The 17,752-nt window shown below is 42.3% G+C and overlaps 1 protein-coding gene across 4 annotated transcripts in view; it reads right to left on the reverse strand.

The window, feature by feature from the left end:
* The window catches only part of LOC134349762 (CD99 antigen-like protein 2), an 80,003-nt gene extending 67,374 nt beyond the window's left edge, over positions 1 to 12,629 (reverse strand). The window contains exon 1 of one of the 4 annotated variants that reach the window (XM_063054598.1): positions 12,256 to 12,629. In XM_063054598.1, the coding sequence (XP_062910668.1) occupies positions 12,256 to 12,313 (58 nt within the window). In that variant the 5' untranslated portion in view covers positions 12,314 to 12,629. The remainder of the gene's footprint in view (positions 1 to 12,255) is intronic. The other 3 variants (XM_063054597.1, XM_063054596.1, XM_063054595.1) reach the window with 3 other exon arrangements.
* Between the last annotated feature and the right edge of the window lie 5,123 nt (positions 12,630 to 17,752).

Genomic DNA, 17,752 nt, shown 5'->3' on the forward strand with positions numbered 1-17,752 from the left:
CTATTTCCTGAGGAGACTGAGGTCCTTTAACATCTGCCGGACGATGCTGAGGATGTTCTACGAGTCTGTGGTGGCCAGTGCTATCATGTTTGCTGTTGTGTGCTGGGGCAACAGGCTGAGGGTGGCAGACACCAACAGAATCAACAAACTCATTCGTAAGGCCAGTGATGTTGTGGGGGTGGAACTGGACTCCCTCACGGTGGTGTCTGAAAAGAGGATGCTGTCTAAGTTGCATGCCATCTTGGTCAATGTCTCCCATCCACTACATAATGTACTGGGTGGGCACAGGAGTACATTCAGCCAGAGACTCATTCCACCGAGATGCAGCACTGAGCGTCATAGGAAGTGATTCCTGCCTGTGGCCAGCAAACTTTACAACTCCTCCCTTGGAGGGTCAGACATCCTGAGCCAATAGGCTGGTCCTGGACTTATTTCATAATTTACTGGCATAATTTACATATTACTATTAACTATTTATGGTTCTATTTCTAGTTATTATTTATGGAGCAACTGTAACGAAAACCAATTTCCCCCGGGATTAATAAAGTATGACTATGACTATGACTAGATGGTATGGCCTCCTCAAGCCCTGATCTTACCATCTTCGAGGCTGTCTGCGATTACCTGGAGGGATGGAAGCAAGCGAGACAAAGTGCACATAGTGAAGAGAACAGGTAAACAGTAAACTGATTGGTATACAAATAGACATTCGGTATCAGTTTACCAGGGTTGAAATGTGTAATATTAGAGGGTGCAGATTTGTGAGAGGGAGCAAGTTTAAAGGTGATATGTGGGGCAAGTTACCTTTGACACAGGGCATTTGAGTGGTTCTTGGATAAATAACATACTCCAAGAGGACCACAACCTTGTGATTTGGAGGCTTGCATGCCTCAGTGACCCAGAGAGCTATGCCGGTTCGAGTCAGGGCTTATTGTTTTGACTCTTGGTAGGGTCACCAATGCCAAACAGATCAAAGGGTAAAGGCCAGAGTGTGGTCCACCGGTCCTCCTGGTTCAGGGGTTCAGCTCAGGCTTAACAACCCTAATTGGTCAAACAAAATTGTTATGGAAACAGCAATGAAGAATCCTTCTACATCTGAGTGTGATAGTATTCCTGAGTCTGCACCCAGGATTTGTGTGACTGATGGTAGTGAAAACCGACAGGAAGCTACTGCCATGATGAAGGAAGCCCTGAACATCGCCAGAGATGGAGGACCTTCATTGCTGCCCGAAACGCCAATGGCATAATGGGCAGTAGGTAAGGATAAAAATATGAATCTGTGGAGATTGGAGATACAGTGGCATGCAAAAGTTTGGGCACCCCCGGTCAAAATTTCTGTTACTCTGAATAGCTAAGTGAGTGAAAGATGAACTGATTTCCAAAAGGCATAACGTTAAAGATGACACATGTCTTTAATATTTTAAGAAAACTTCTTTATTTCCATCTTTTACAGTCTCAAAATAACAGAAAAAGGAAAAGGGCCCGAAGCAAAAGTTTGGGCACCCTGCATGGTCAGTACTTAGTAACACCCCCTTTGGCAAGTATCACAGCTTGTAAACGCTTTTTGTAGCCAGCTAAGGGTCTTTCAATTCTTGTTTGGGGGAATCTTCGCCCATTCTTCCTTGCAAAAGGCTTCTAGTTCTGTGAGATTCTTGGGCTGTCTTGCATGCACTGCTCTTTTGAGGTTTATCCACAGATTCTCGATGATGTTTAGGTCGGGGGACTGTGAGGGCCATGGCAAAACCTTCAGCTTGCACCTCTTGAGGTAGTCCATTGTGGATTTTGAGGTGTGTTTAGGTTCATTATCCTATTGTAGAAGCCATCCTCTTTTCACCTTCGGCTTTTTTAGAGACGGTGTGATGTTTGCTTCCAGAATTTGCTGGTATTTATTTGAATTCATTCTTCCCTCTACCAGTGAAATGTTCCCCGTGCCACTGGCTGCAACACAAGCCCAAAGCATGATCGATCCACCCCCGTGCTTAACAGTTGGAGAGGGGTTCTTTTCATGAAATTCTGCACCCCTTTTTCTCCAAACATACCTTTGCTCATTGCGGCCAAAAAGTTCTATTTTAACTTCATCAGTCCACAGGACTTGTTTCCAAAATGCATCAGGCTTGTTTAGATGTTCCTTTGAACCTTTTGAATAGAACTTTTTGGCCACAATGAGCAAAGGTATGTTTGGAGAAAAAAGGGTGCAGAATTTCATGAAAAGAATCCCCCTCCAACTGTTAAGCAGAGGGGTAGATCGATCATGCTTTGGGCTTGTGTTGCAGCCAGTAGCACGGTGAACACTTACTGGTAGAGGGAATAGTGAATTCAATTAAACACCAGCAAATTCTGGAATCAAACATCACACCATCTGTAAAAAAGCCAAAGATAAAAAGAGGATAGCTTCTACAACAGGATAATGATCCTAAACACACCTCAAAATCCACAATGGACTACCTCAAGAGGCGCAAGCTGAAGGCTTTGCCATGGCCCTCACAGTCCCCTGACCTACATATCACTGAGAAACTGTGGATAGACCTCAAAAGAGCAGTGCATGCAAGACCGCCCAAGAATCTTACAGAACTAGAAGCCTTTTGCAAGGAAGAATGGGCAAAAAGCCCCCAAACAAGAATTGAAACACTCTTAGCTGGCTACAAAAAATGTTTACAAGCTGTGGTACTTGCCAAACTGGGTGTTACTAAGTACTGACCATGCAGGGTGCCCAAACTTTTGCTTCGGGCCCTTTTCCTTTTTTGTTATTTTGAAACTGTAAAAGATGGAAATAAAGAAGTTTTCTTGCTTAAAATATTAAAGAAATGTGTCATCTTTAACTTTATGCCTTTTGGAAATCAATTCATCTTTTACTCGCTTAGCTATTCAGAGTAACAGAAATTTTGACCAGGGGTGCCCAGATTTTGCATGCCACTGTATATGGATCATAAGGGATTAGGTGTAATCATCTTAGTTAGTTCAATACAACTTTAGAACAGCCCTTTTCCTGTGCTGTACTGCTCTATGTTCTACAGTAAGTAGATCAGAGATGAAAGCCATGTGGGTGGGGATGTCCAAGCTTGAGTCATAGGTAGAAACCAGAATATAACCTGGACCCCGTTTAAAATGTGCGTGCCCATCATGATTTCAGATGTGAATGACAAACCACCTTAGACCTCTGTTTTCAATTGTGAGGGAGAGTGGTCGAAAATGGTAGTGGTTTGTGTGGAAGGATTTCAATGACAAAACAAAGTCATTATTTGCGTGTAAAAGAGCCCACACAACACACACACACACTTGAATTGAAACTACATGTGATTCAATGGTACACTTCTCCGAACACCGAAACCTAAAGTTCTTTTTTAAATGAAACCACACCAAGTGGGTGTGACCGCATCCATAATTAGTGTAAGTTTTAATAGGTAACGTGTGAAACAAGAGACATATGAAATCACTCAAATAAACTATGAATTTCTACTTTACAATAATGATCATACTTATGAGTAAGTCCCTGCCTGTAAGGTAATTGCTGTGAGATTGTCACAAGGTTACAAGATACTTTGCCTGTTTCAAAAAGAGTTGGGTATCTCAGTAAAGTTCAAGCTTTATAATCAAAGCTGTTAGACCTTGGTCAGATTGGGTTGGGTCAGCCAAATGCACTCCCCTCCAATTTGCTCACATTCCTTAAAGATGTTTGGAATTTGGCAAGGTTCCACACGGTAGGCTTATTCAGAAAGTCAGAAGACATGGGATCCAGGGAAGTTTGGCCAGGTGGATTCAGAATTGGCTTGCCTGCAGAAGACAGAGGGTGGTGGTGGAGGGAGTACATTCAGGTTGGAGGACTGTGACTAGTGGTGTCCCACAAGGATCGGTTCTGGGACCTCTACTTTTCCTGATTTTTATTAACGACCTGGATGTAGGGGTAGAAGGGTGGGTTGGTAAGTTTGCAGACGATACAAAGGTTGTTGGTGTTGTAGATAGTGTAGAGGATTGTCAAAGATTGCAGAGAGACATCGATAGGATGCAGAAGTGGGCTGAGAAGTGGTAGATGGAGTTCAACCCGGAGAAGTGTGAGGTAGTACACGTTGGAAGGACAAACTCCAAGGCAGAGTACAAAGTAAATGGCAGGATACTTGGTAGTGTGGAGGAGCAGAGAGATCTAGGGGTACATGTCCACAGATCCCTGAAAGTTGCCTCACAGGTGGATAGGGTAGTTAAGAAAGCTTATGGGGTGTTAGCTTTCATAAGTCGAGGGATAGCGTTTAAGAGTCGCAATGTAATGATGCAGCTCTATAAAACTCTGGTTAGGCCACACTTGGAGTACTGTGTCCAGTTCTGGCCACCTCACTATAGGAAGGATGTGGAAGCATTGGAAAGTGTAGAGAGGAGATTTACCAGAATGCTGCCTGGTTTAGAGAGTATGCATTATGATCAGAGATTAAGGGAGCTAGGGCTTTACTCTTTGGAAAGAAGGGAGGATGAGAGGAGACATGATAGAGGTGTACAAAATAATAAGAATAGATAGAGTGGATAGCCAGCGCCTCTTCCCCAGGGCACCACTGCTCAATACAAGAGGACATGGCTTTAAGGTAAGGGGTGGGAAGTTCACGGGAGATATTAGAGGAAGATTTTTTACTCAGAGAGTGGTTGGTGCGTGGAATGCACTGCCTGAGTCAGTGGTGGAGGCAGATACACTAGTGAAGTTTTAAGAGACTACTAGACAGGTATATGAAGGAACTTAAGGTGGGGGCTTATATGGGAGGCAGGGTTTGAGGGTCGGCACAATATTGTGGGCCGAAGGGCCTGTAATGTGCTGTACTATTCTATGTTCTATGTTCTATGAATTGTATGGGAATTATGCCTTCCCTAGACCACGTGATCAGGTTGCAATTGGGGATCTGGTGATTTAAAACTGAGGTGTGTAGGAACTAATTCTCTCAGAGGGGGGTGAATGTCAGAAATTCTCATCACCAGTGTCTTGGGGAGAGTACACTCAATGGCCACTTTTTAGCCACACCTGTAACCCTGCTCATTATTACAAATATCTAGTCAGCCCATCATGTGGCAGCAACTCAAAGCATAAAAGCATGCAGACATGGTCAAGGGGTTCAGTTGATGTTCTGACCAAATATCAGAATAGGGAAGAAATGTGATTCAAGTGACTCTGACCGTGAAATGATCGTTGGTGTCAGACAGGGTGGTTTGAAATTACTGATCGCCTGGGATTTTATAACCATATAACAATTACAGCACGGAAACAGGCCATCTCGGCCCTTCTAATCCATGCTGAACTCTTACTCTCACCTAGTTCCACCGATCTGCACTCAGCCTGTAACCCTCCATTCCTTTCCTGTCCATATATCTATTCAATTTAACTTTAAACGACAACATCGAACCTGCCTCAACCACTTCTGCTGGAAGTTCGTTCCACACAGCTACCACTCTCTGAGTAAAGAAGTTCCCCCTCATGTTACCACTAAACTTTTGCCCTTTAACTCTCAACTCATGTCCTCTTGTTTGAATCTCCCCCACTCTCAATGGAAAAAGCCTATCCACGTCAACTCTATCAACCCCCCTCATAATTTTAAACACCTCTATCAAGTCCCCCCTCAATTTTCACGCACGACAATCTCTGGAGTATACAGAGGAAGGAATGATAAACAAAAAACATCCAGTGAGCAGCAGTTCTGTGTGTGAAAACGGCTTGTTAATGAGAGGGGTCAGAAGAAATCGGCCAGACTGTTTCAAGCTGACAGGAAGGCAATGTTAACTCAAATAACCACACATTAAAGCAGTGGTGTGCAGAACATCATCTCTGAACGCCCAGCATATCGGACCTTGAAGTGGATGGGCTACAGCAGTAGTAGACCACAAACATACTCAGTAGCCAATTTATTAGGTGAGGAAGGTGCACAATAAAGTGGTCACTGCGTCTAGATCAATGGGGTCACTTAAAAATTAAGCAGATTAATTTTGGCAAAATTTGGAAACTAAGGCCAATGGAGAACAGGAGATGAGGCCTGGGACAGATCAACCATTATGATATTGAATAGCAGAGCAGGCTTGAGAAGAAGGCATGTCCCGGATGGTGAGGGTCCTTAATGATGGCTACTGCCTTCCTGAGGTACCACCTTTTGAAGATGTCTTTGATGGTGGGGAAGCTTGTGTCTGTGATGGAGCTCAATGAGCCTAAAGCTCTCTGCAGCCTCTTTCAATCCTGCACAATGGATCCTCCATACCAGGTGGTGATGAAACCAATCAGAACACTCTTCGTGGTACATCTGTAGAAATTTGCTAGACTCTGGTTACGTACCAAATATTCTCCAACTCCTAATGGATTATAGATGTTAGTGTCGCTTCTGCATGATTGCATCAATGCGTTGGACCCAGGATAGATCCTTTGAGATGTTGATGCCCAGGAACTTGAAACTGCTCGTCGTTCGACCACTGACTTGTCAGTGAGTGTACGTTCTCCCAACTTCCCCTTCCTGATAGCCACAACCAATTCCTTAGTCTCACTGATGTTGAGTGCAAAGTTGTTGATATGACACCACTTAACCAGCCAATCTAATCACTCTTGTATCGCACTTTCACTGCCATCTGAGATTGCATTAAACATCTGTTTAACTCAAGTGGGACAAGAGCTAGAAAGGCAAGCAAAAAAAAGGCCTCGCCATCCCGAGCTGAACAGGTCTGGATCTCCCCGACCCGGAATGGTGATACCAGATTAGCAAATCTCCTGGACTATTGTATATTATTTTTGTCAGTACCTTAACATATTTTTAATCCACTTCATCTGATAAAATGTACTAAATATATTATAATAAAAGTGAACTATGAAACTTAAACGAAGTGCAGGAACCAGGGCCCCGGTGAGTCGGAAGAGGAACGCAGGAGACATTACCGGTGTGAACTAGATGCCAAATGGTCAGAATTTCTCAATGGACTGATAACAAATTACTGGGAGTTTTACTGCCACACTTCTAGTGCAATCTCCTCCAAACAATGCCCTGAAAATCAGAGTAATACACACAAAATGCTGGAGGGACTTAGCAGGTCAGACAGCATCTACGGAGAGGAATAAAGACTCAACATTTCGGGCCAAGACCTAAGCAACCTGTCGACGGTTTCTTCATTTCCGCAGATGCTGCCTGACCTGCTGAGTTCCTCCAGCATTTTCTCTATGTTACTCTGGATTTCCAGTATCTGCAGAATCTCATATTTAAGCCCTTCACCCCGACTGGGGCATAGGTCGCCGACAGCAACTCACTAGAATTCTCTACCCTAGGCCAGACTTTCAAGTTGTTTCTAGGTGTAGCTCATCTTCTTGGTTTCAAAGATCCTTCCTCCCCGTGGTGACGAGGGCTTTGGAGCTTCCACTCTCATTTCTGTACCTTTGGGCTTTTACTAGATGGGGTTGCTAGCCCCATGCCTATCACTCCTCCTTTCACAGCCAAGCTTGGGACCGTCCATAGCGAACTTGCTTAGCAACACTCCTCTCGACCTATTTCTATGTTGTACCTCTCTAAGGTTCTAATCCCAAGATCTAAAGCAATGAGCAACGCCATGGTGGAATCAACCCTTCTGTGTGGTAATGAAACCTGGGGTTTGTACCAAAAACTGACTCTGGGATAGACTCTATCTGCACTAACATTGACAAATCCTCATAACCCCAATGGGAAAACCATTGCAACATCACTGCCCTGTCAGAAGTTTTTGCTCAAAGTATCAAGGTCATTAAACATTAACTACTTGCACACAAAGGAACTTAAACTGTGCACAAAAGGTTGTCACCCTCTTCCTCATCAGCATGTTAAATATATTTCACAATCGTACACAATTGCATTTCCTTTTCTGGTTTCTGATACAGATGGTGTTGACAATGTCGAGTTTACGATGATTTGTCTGCAAATTTTAGAACTGGCTTATTTACACTGTTTTTATTGAAGAAAATTGTTTCACTATGTCGAATTGCAAAGAAGCAAAGGGTATGAAGCGCAAAAGAACTGCTAGTTCATTTAAAGCGGAATAGCTTAAGGTTTACTTCCACTTAAAAATTCAGTGCGCACATGTTGTCGTCACTGGGCAGAAAATTGCACAGCACAAGATTTTTATGCACACTGGTCATTACAAAGTAGAGAGAACATTGGGCCCAACTGGTCTATGCCAATCAAAATACCCCTCTAACAAGTGCCATTTGTGTGCTTTTAGCCCAGATCCCTCTAAACCAGGGGTGCACAGACTCCTCAGTTAATAGTAAGGCTCCACGGATGAAAAAGGTTGGGAACCACTGCTCTGAACTTTTCATGTCCATGTTGATGTCCAAGTACTTTTTAAGTGCTGTTAATGTACCTACCTCAGCTCATTCCATAGACTGACAACAGGAGTTGAGTCCAGTCTAGGTCAGTATTGAAAGGGGGGCTTATTATTATTCTTCAGCTTCGGAATTGTTTATCACATGTACCTTGAAGAATACAGTGAAATGTGTCGTTTGCGTTAACAACAAACCCAAGGGTAGGCTGGAATCAGCCCATAAGTTTTGGTTTATTATTGGCACATAAACCAAGATACAGTAAAAACCTTTGGTTCTGCACGTCAAAGACTGCTCATTCAGTACATTAGTACACTCAGTGGCCACTTTAATAAGCACACCTGCTCTTCAATGCAAATATCTAATCAGCCAGTCACGTGGTAGCATGCAGACTTGGCTCTGGAGGTTCAGTTGCTGATCAACCAAACATCAGAATGGGGAAAGAAATGGGATCTAAATGGATTTGACTGTGGAATGATTGTTCTTTCTTTTCAAATCTTTTTATTATTATTATATTATTCAAAAATAACATGAGAACATAATGCGAAGTAAACAACACTTACAATGTCTCAAGGAAAAAAAATTATTTTAAAAATTGAAAAATTTTGGTGATAATAAAAAAACCCTACTAAACAGAAAAAATGGGGGAAAAAAAACATTAGGTGTACAACCCTGGAGCCATGCGTCATACAAAAAGCTTCTAAAGATAAACATCAAACCGCCAGCAAGAAAAATATACCAGAAATTTACAATTAGATCATGGAGGTAATCTATCAATTAACTCAAATGATAATAACGAGCAAATGAACCCCATCTTTTCTCAAAATCAAATAAAGGTTCAAAGGTTCGACTTCTAATTTTCTCCAAACTAAGACATAGCATCACTTGAGAGAACCATTGTTACGAAGTGGGAGCTGATGTATCCTTCCACTTCAACAAAATGGCCCTCCTAGCTATCAATGTAACAAATGCAATAACGTGTTGGTCAGACACAGAGATACCACAGATATTTTGAGGAATTATTCCAAAAAGCACAGTTAATTTGTTAGGTTGTAAACTAATTTTAAGTGCTTTAGAAATTGTCAAAAAAACTGACTTCCAGAACTGTTCCAGTATAGAGTGGAATGGTTATTGGTGCCAGATGGGGTGGTGTGAGTATCTCAAAAATGGCTACTCTCCTGGGATTTTCATGTACAGTAGTCTTTCTTTCTTTCTTTCTTTCTTTTTAAATCTTTTTATTGAATAAGTATACAAAAAAGGTAAGCCATATAAACATTAATACAATGTTAAAGTATAATAAAATTCCAAAAGATATCAATACCAAAAAGAAAATACTACAAACAATGTAATTTAAGCATAAGAAACCAAGATAACATAATAATATACTAAATTTTATATATATCAATGGAAAAAAAAGAAAAAAAAAACCCCCAAAAAAAACCCACCGTGCAGCTAACTAAAAGCAAGGCAAAGCAATGGGCTAACTTGAAACCAAACAGAGTTAAACTTAAAATCACGTCCTCAATCCCGACCTCCATTAAAAACAGTGAAAAAAAACAAGAAGGGTAAATATTACATTAAATGAAAATATAGAATAAAAGGTCCCCAAATCTGTTCAAATTTAAATGAAGAATCATAAAGGTTACTTCTAATTTTCTCCAAATTCAAACATAAAATCGTCTGAGAAAACCAAAAAAAGGTAGTTGGAGCATTAAGCTCTTTCCAATGTTGTAAAATACATCTTTTCGCCATTAAAGTAAGAAATGCAATCATTCTACGGGCTGAAGGGGAAAGATTACTAGAAATTTTAGGTAGTCCAAAGATAGCAGTAATAGGGTGAGGAGAGATATCTATATTTAATACCTTAGAAATAATATTGAAAATATCTCTCCAAAAAGTTTCCAAAGTAGGGCAAGACCAAAACATATGAGTTAAAGAGGCTATCTGCCCCGAACATCTATCACAGAAAGGATTAATATGCGAGTAAAAACGCGCTGACTTATCTTTGGACATATGTGCTCTATGAACCACTTTAAATTGAATTAGGGAATGTTTAGCACAAATAGAGGAAGTATTAACTAATTGTAAAATCTGCCCCCAATCATCCACAGAAATGGTAAGCCCCAATTCCTGTTCCCAATCTACCCTAATCTTATCAAATGGAGCTTTCCTAAGTTTCATAATAATATTATAAATCATAGCCGATGCACCTTTCTGACATGGATTAAGGTTAATTATCGAATCTAAAATATATGTAGGAGGAAGCATTGGAAAGGAAGAAAGTATAGTACTTAGGAAATTTCTAACTTGTAAATATCTAAAAAAATGTATTCTTGATAAGTTATATTTATTAGATAGTTGTTCAAAAGACATAAGGGAACCATCTAAAAATAAATCCAAAAACCGTAAAATACCCTTAGTCTTCCAAGTTTGAAAAGCGCGATCCGTAAAAGAGGGAGGAAAAAATATGTTACCTAAAATAGGAATCGCTAACCCGAATTGATTAAGATCAAAAAATTTTCTGAATTGAAACCAAATGCGCAAAGCATATTTAACTATCGGGTTAGAGACCTGCTTAAGACGTTTCGAATCAAAAGGGAGAGAGGAGCCTAAAATAGAACCAAGTGTATAACCCTGAACAGATTGTAATTCCAATACTACCCATTTAGGAATAGATAGTATGTCCTGGTCAAGTAACCAAAATTTCATATGTCGAATATTAATAGCCCAATAATAGAATCTAAAGTTAGGTAATGCTAAACCTCCATCTCTCTTAGCTTTCTGTAAATGTATTTTACCCAGTCTCGGATTCTTATTCTGCCAAATAAATGAAGAAATTTTAGAGTCAACTTTATCAAAAAAAGATTTAGGAACGAAAATTGGTAATGCCTGAAACACATATAAAAATGTTGGCAAAAAGAACATCTTAACTGCATTAATACGACCAATCAAAGTTAAATATAAGGGAAACCATTTAGATGAAAGTTGAGTAATATGGTCTATTAATGGTAAAAAGTTAGTCTTAAATAAATCTTTGTATTTACAAGTAATTTTAATCCCAAGATATGAAAAGTAATTATTAATCAATTTAAATGGAAATTTATAATATAAGGGAAGATGTTTATTAATCGGAAAAAGTTCACTCTTACTAAGATTTAATACAGTAGTCTTTAGAGTTTACAGAAAATGGTGCAGAAAGAACATCCAGCGAGCAGCAGTTCTGTGGGCAAAAACACCTTGGTAACGAGAGAGACCAGTGGACACAAAATGGTCAGATGGGTTCAAGCTGACAGAAAGTTGACAGTAACTCAAACAACCACGCGTTATAACCGTAGTGTGCAGAAGAGCTTCTCTGAACACACCATCACATCGAATTTTGAAGGGGATGGGCTACAGCAGCAAAGACCACGAACACACATTCAGTGACCACTTTATTAGAGACAGGACTGTTACAGAGGCAGTGCAGTGCAGTGCAGGCCGGCAAGTACTGCGCGACACTACCGGTGTGCACGATACGCGGCAGGTTTAGCGGTGAACTCCAGAACGACTTTGCAAACAACGCGTATCTTGCAATTTCTGTTTTCAAGTACAGGTTATTTGACACAGGAATTAAACCGCGATGCATAATCCAGCAAAACGGGGCACAGCACAAACACCCCATTGGTAAGAAGTGCCTTTCAAACGCTGCATAAAGAGGAGACCACTCTGTCCACCACACCCGCACAGGATGCTGTCACAATTCGGAGTCCTGGACAAATTTAAAACCGCAAATATCAAGAGACTGGCATCGTTACAGCTGCAAACTCGACTATTTCCGCTCTGCACTCGATTTGGTTCTTTCCTGGCAGCGGACATCTTTTGGGGTAGTCTTAATCGTGGCTTGTATTTCAGCACCGAGTCACCCCGAAATAACTTGTAAACAATCGTAAAACAGACGCATGCTGGTAATTAAATTAAAGCCTTACCGTTTGCTCTGACAACAACGAATGCCAGGTAGGCAAAGAGAAAACTTCTCAAAAACATTATGCAATGGGGAATTCAAACACTCTGCCAATTTCTTAGTTCTTCGCGCGACACTCCCTACAAAATAGATTATTTTTAATTCGGTAAACTCTTGACGTTTCGAGACAAGTCCCACCAGCGAATCGACCCTGTCAATCTATGTGAGTGACGGCTCTCTTCCCCAATCGGAAGCTGGAGTTCCCCGGAGCTCCGCCTGGTTGAAATTGACAGTTGTTGGCGCAGGAACTCCTGCTGACCGACTTGCGGGCACAGCCTCTCCCCACGCTGGAAAGTAACCCCCTCCCGCTCTCCGGCGCTACACAGAGGCAACCAATGTTTGCAGAAAATCTGGTTACTAAAAATACTGTAAAAGTCACAAAACTAAAATAAAATCCGCCAGCTTGTTCTTTGTTTTGTACTTTTTCTCCCCGCTGAAAGTTTGGAAACGTGGTCTCGGCGTGTCATTTTGAGGAGAGTGATTACGCACCCCATCATTTTATAAATGTCGTTAAAATTGCTTGTATAAGGTGTGCTTTGGCGGTTAAACGGCTGCACAAGGTAAACAAATTATGGAGGTGAGTCATCGGAGGATTTATGACTGAGTAACGTGCAAAAGATCTGGATCATTGCAAATGAGTAAATACTGATACATGCAGAGTTATAAAGCGCAGAAACCAGCGCTTTATAACTCTGCATGTTTCTCCTGGCCAGCATCTTCATCTTGGTCATTAAGTACCCACCACACTAATCCCACTTCCTAGAACTGTTATTACCATATAATCATCAGGCTGCTGAACAGGCCTGGATAACTTCACTCACCTCAAACAGAGTCACAGGAAAGTACAGCATAGAAACAGGCCATTCAGCTATCAGATTGCTGAATGGACTTCCAACCCATGAACACTAACTCACTACCTATTTAATCTAATTATTATATATATTTACTGTAATTCAGTTATGTATTGCAATGTACTGCAGCCACAAAAACAACACATTTCATGATGTACACCACCTGATTCTAATTCTAGCCCATGCCGACTCAGTTATACTGCCTACTCCCATCGACCTGCACCAGGACCATAGCCCTCCACCCCCTCTCACCCTCCCCCATACCTATCCAAATTACTCATAAACGGTGAAATCGAGCTTGCATGCACCACTTCTGTTGGCGGCTTATTCCACACTCTCATGACCCTCTGAGTGAGGAAGTTTCCCTACATGTTCCCCTTAAACTTCTCAGCTTTCACCCTTAAACCATGAGTTCTAGTTGTAGTCTCCAGTGTTCGTAGGAATAAAATCATAACCTATGCAATACTTCCTTCTAACTTAGGTCCTTCAGTCATGGCACCATCACTGTAAATTTGCTCTGTACTTTTTCAACCTTAATTTACATCTTTCCTGTAGGCAGGTGACCAAAACTGCACCACATACTCTAAATTAGGTCTCACCAATATTATACAACTGCAACATAACATCCTAACCCCAGTCACAAACAAGAGAAAGGCCTTCATCAACTTTCCTAGTAACTTCTCGGAGATACTCTATAAGATTGGTTAGACACAACCTACCACGCACAAAGCCCTGCTAATTATCCCTAATCAGTCCACGTCTATCCAAATACTCAAATATCTGATCCCTTAGAATACCTTACAATAACCCTCTCACTACCGATGTCAGGCTCATCAGCCTATAATTTCCTGGTTTATTTATACAGCCTTTCTTAAACAGCGGAACAACGTTGGCTATCCTCCAATCCTCTGGTACCCCACCTGTCACTAAGGGTGATTTAAATATCTCTGGTAGGGCCCCTGAAATTTCTTCACTTTCTTCCCACAGGGTCCTAGAGAACAGCCTGTGAAGCCCTGGGGATTTATTCACTCCGATTTGTCTCAAGACAGTAATCACCTCCTCCTCTGTAATACAGTCCATGACATAGCTGCTGCTTTGTCTCACTTTTATAGACCCTACGTCTACCTCCTTGGTAAATACAGGTACAAAAAATCCATTTCAGATCTCTCCCATCTCTTTTGGCTCCAGGCATTGATTACCATTCTGATCTTCCAGAGGACTAATTACGTCCCCTGCTATCAACGTATCTGTAGAAACCTTCAGTATTCTTCATCTTATCTGCTAGGGCAACCTCATACCTTCTTTTAGCCCTTCTGATCCCTTTCTTAAGTGTTCTCTTTAATTTCTTATACTCTGTAAGTACCTAATTTGTTCCTACCTGCCCATACCTGCTATGCGCCACTTTTTTTCTTAACCAGAGCCTCAATATCTCTTGAAAACCAAGGTTCCCTAAATCTGAACTGATTCTGCAACTGACAGGCTCACTTTCAAGGACTTGTTACGACCATGTCCTCAGTATTTTTTTTTTGCATAATTTGTTGCCTTTTGCACATTGGTTGTTTATCAGTCCTTGTGTAAATTCTATTGTACTTCTTGACTTTCCTGTAAACACCAACAAGAAAATGAATCTCAAGGTTGTATATGGTAACATACACTAAGTGTCCACTTTTTTGGGTACAGGTGTGGAATCCACTGTGGTCTTCTGCTGTCCTTCAGCCCATCCACTTCAAGGTTTACCACATTGTGCATTTAAAGATGGACTTTTGTTGTAACGCATGGTTATTTGAGTTACTGTCACTTTCCTATGAGCTTGAACCAATCTGGCCATTCTCCTCTGGCCTTTCTCATTAACAAGGCATTTTTGCCCACAGAACTGCTGCTCACTGGATGTTTCTCTTTTGCTGGTTTACACCATTCTCTGTAAACTCTAGAGACTTTTGTGCATGAAAATTCCAAGAGGCCTGTATTTTCTGAAATACTCAAACCTCCCCTTCTGGCACCAACAATCATTCCATGGTCAATGTCACTTAGATCACTTTTCTTCCCCTTTCTGATACTTGATCTGAACAGCAACAACTGAACTTCTTAACCATACCTTCATGCTTTTGTGCATTGAGTTGCCGCCACATAATTGGCAGATTAGATATTTGCATTAACATGTAGGTGTACAGGTGTACACACACTTTGACTTGGTCCGGCACTTTCTAAGCATTGGTAATTTTAGTGTGCATCTAGATAGAACATAGAACAGGAACAGGCCCTTTGGCCCATGGAATAGATCCTGACTAAGTAATGATGCCCAATTAAATAATCCCTTCTGCCTGCACATGGTCTACTGTATATTCCCCCATTCTCTGCAACATTCATGTGCCCATGGTAAGATCTTCTAAACACCTTTATTGTATCTGCCTCCACCACCACCCCATTCCAGGCCCCCAACACTGTCTGTGTAATGAAGGCCTGACCTGCACATCTCCTTTCAACTTTACCCTCTCCCCTTAAAATACACGCCCAATAGCATTAGACATTTTGGCCCTCAGGAAAAAGGATACCAGCTGTCTATTCCGTCTATTGTATCGGGTAAGTTTTGAATTTTGTGAGATTATGTCACCGAGAGAGTGGCGTCCATCTTCCAATCAAGAATATGTTCGTCCTCAGATCCCATGTAAAACTCTTACAAGTGGGCTGCCAGGGCTTCACTGGGCAGTCTCTTCACGGAGCCCTCAGTATACTGGGCATCATGTTGGAGGCAGAGAGCCAATGGCATCATCACTGAGGCAGCGGAGAAAGCCTCAGGGTGACTCTGGTTGAAGAAAGCAAGTCCATGGGGATCTGCAGCACATAGGATCAACCACAGCTGGACCACCTGGCTGAGGGTGTCTGACGTTGAAAGACCTGAAGTGCCTGAGGACCTCAGGTTACATCACTGATGATGTGTTCAGAGCATTGTGAGATATATTCTTCAAGAATTACTCCTTAAACTAATCCTCTGCCCTCTAAGTCATAGAGTACAACAGCACAGAAACAGGCCATCTCCTCCATGCTAGACTATTAGTCCCTCTAGTTTCTTAGTTTCTCTAAACTCTCTCATTTTAAATGTTTCTGCAATGGGTAAATATTTCCAACAATCTACTGCATCTGAACCCCTCATAATTTTATATACCGCTGCCAGGTTCCTTAAGGTTGTTATTGCCAGAGGAGGTAGCGGGGCATGCAATGTCACCTAGCCTCTGCCAACCAAGTCCAGCTCCTGGCCTTCATGTGTGGCTTAGCTGCTAAGCTTGCTTGAATTATTTCTACTGACAAGAGATGAGCAAAGGTGGGTTACTGCCACCTTAAAACCAGTCACTTCAGGCAGATGGGGCTCGTCAGCCGTGGTTGGCAGTTCACCTAGGAGAAGGAACACTGATCTCAAACGTCCGCTGCCTTGTGGCTATGCACACTGAAGGGGAAGGCTTTGGGAGTAAACCCCGAGGGAAACATCCGGAGCTGGAGTCCCTACGTTGAGTTCAACACTCAGTGGCAACTCCTGCAACGCTGCTGGTGCCGAACGGTATCGGTCTGTGCTGTTCCTTTGGGTTCATCAGATGCATTGGGTGGGGAGCTTGCTACATGGTGTTACGTACCCCGTAACTGGGTTGCCAAACCAGCAGAAATGGATCACTCAGTTGGAGTCTGGAGTACTAGAACTAAGAAAGTTTTATTAAAGAAACAAGCAACACAGTAATCGAAAGGATAATAAATGCAACAGTTCAACAATGATAACCACACATGTGCACAGAATTAAGATAACAGCATCAATCAAGCTCTATTGTTGTCTAGGGGTAAATGACCAAATTTCAAAATGACTCAAAGTTCAGTCCAGTTCAGTTCGCAGTAATCGTTGCCATGGCGATGGACAACGTGGGGGAAGAGAGAGATAGAACAGGAACAACTGATCATTCAGAACACTGCTTCACTCACAGACTGGCGAGATGGCTCACAAGCAACTTTTGGGCGGGTCCTTGGTGATGTCACCTGAGGTCACCGACTGTGACCCCTCCTCCAGGTGCGGTCGATCCTCTGCAGTGAACCCGGCACCCAGGCAAGGGCGGACACACACCGGGTTCCCGCTGATCGTACCTTTCCACCCTGGTCGTTGTCTGGTACTTCTCACCCACTCGTGAGAGGCACACCGCTTCCAGGGTCTCGTTACCTCGGGTGGCGTGTGTGTCCTGCCTTAGCGAACCTGTCCCTTTTTATCCCCCTGCTGGGGTATCGCCTGTCCATACTTCAAACAGTTCAAGGTTCAAAGGGGGGAGCCGCTCCAGACAGCTCTCTCTCCCACGTCCCTTCATTACACATCTCCAGACGCTGCTCCATTGTTCCTTATCTCTCCTTCCCCTGAGGGCAGGTGGCAGACCACTTGCTGATGTCACTGATGCTAGCCCAGGCCAGCAAACATCTTAATTTTATGTGTATTCTCGTCACAATGGGAACAGCTTGCTTTCCATATTGTACTGCCCTGCCTTGCGTATCTAGACAGCTAGGACGCGACAAGCATCGTTGACCCTGACTGGTGGAGGCCTCTCTTTCATTATCAGGTCACCTCCCAGTCTCCCCCACTCCGAC

Source organism: Mobula hypostoma, chromosome 7, assembly GCF_963921235.1.
Source record: "Mobula hypostoma chromosome 7, sMobHyp1.1, whole genome shotgun sequence".
In the NCBI taxonomy this organism is placed as follows: domain Eukaryota; kingdom Metazoa; phylum Chordata; class Chondrichthyes; order Myliobatiformes; family Myliobatidae; genus Mobula; species Mobula hypostoma.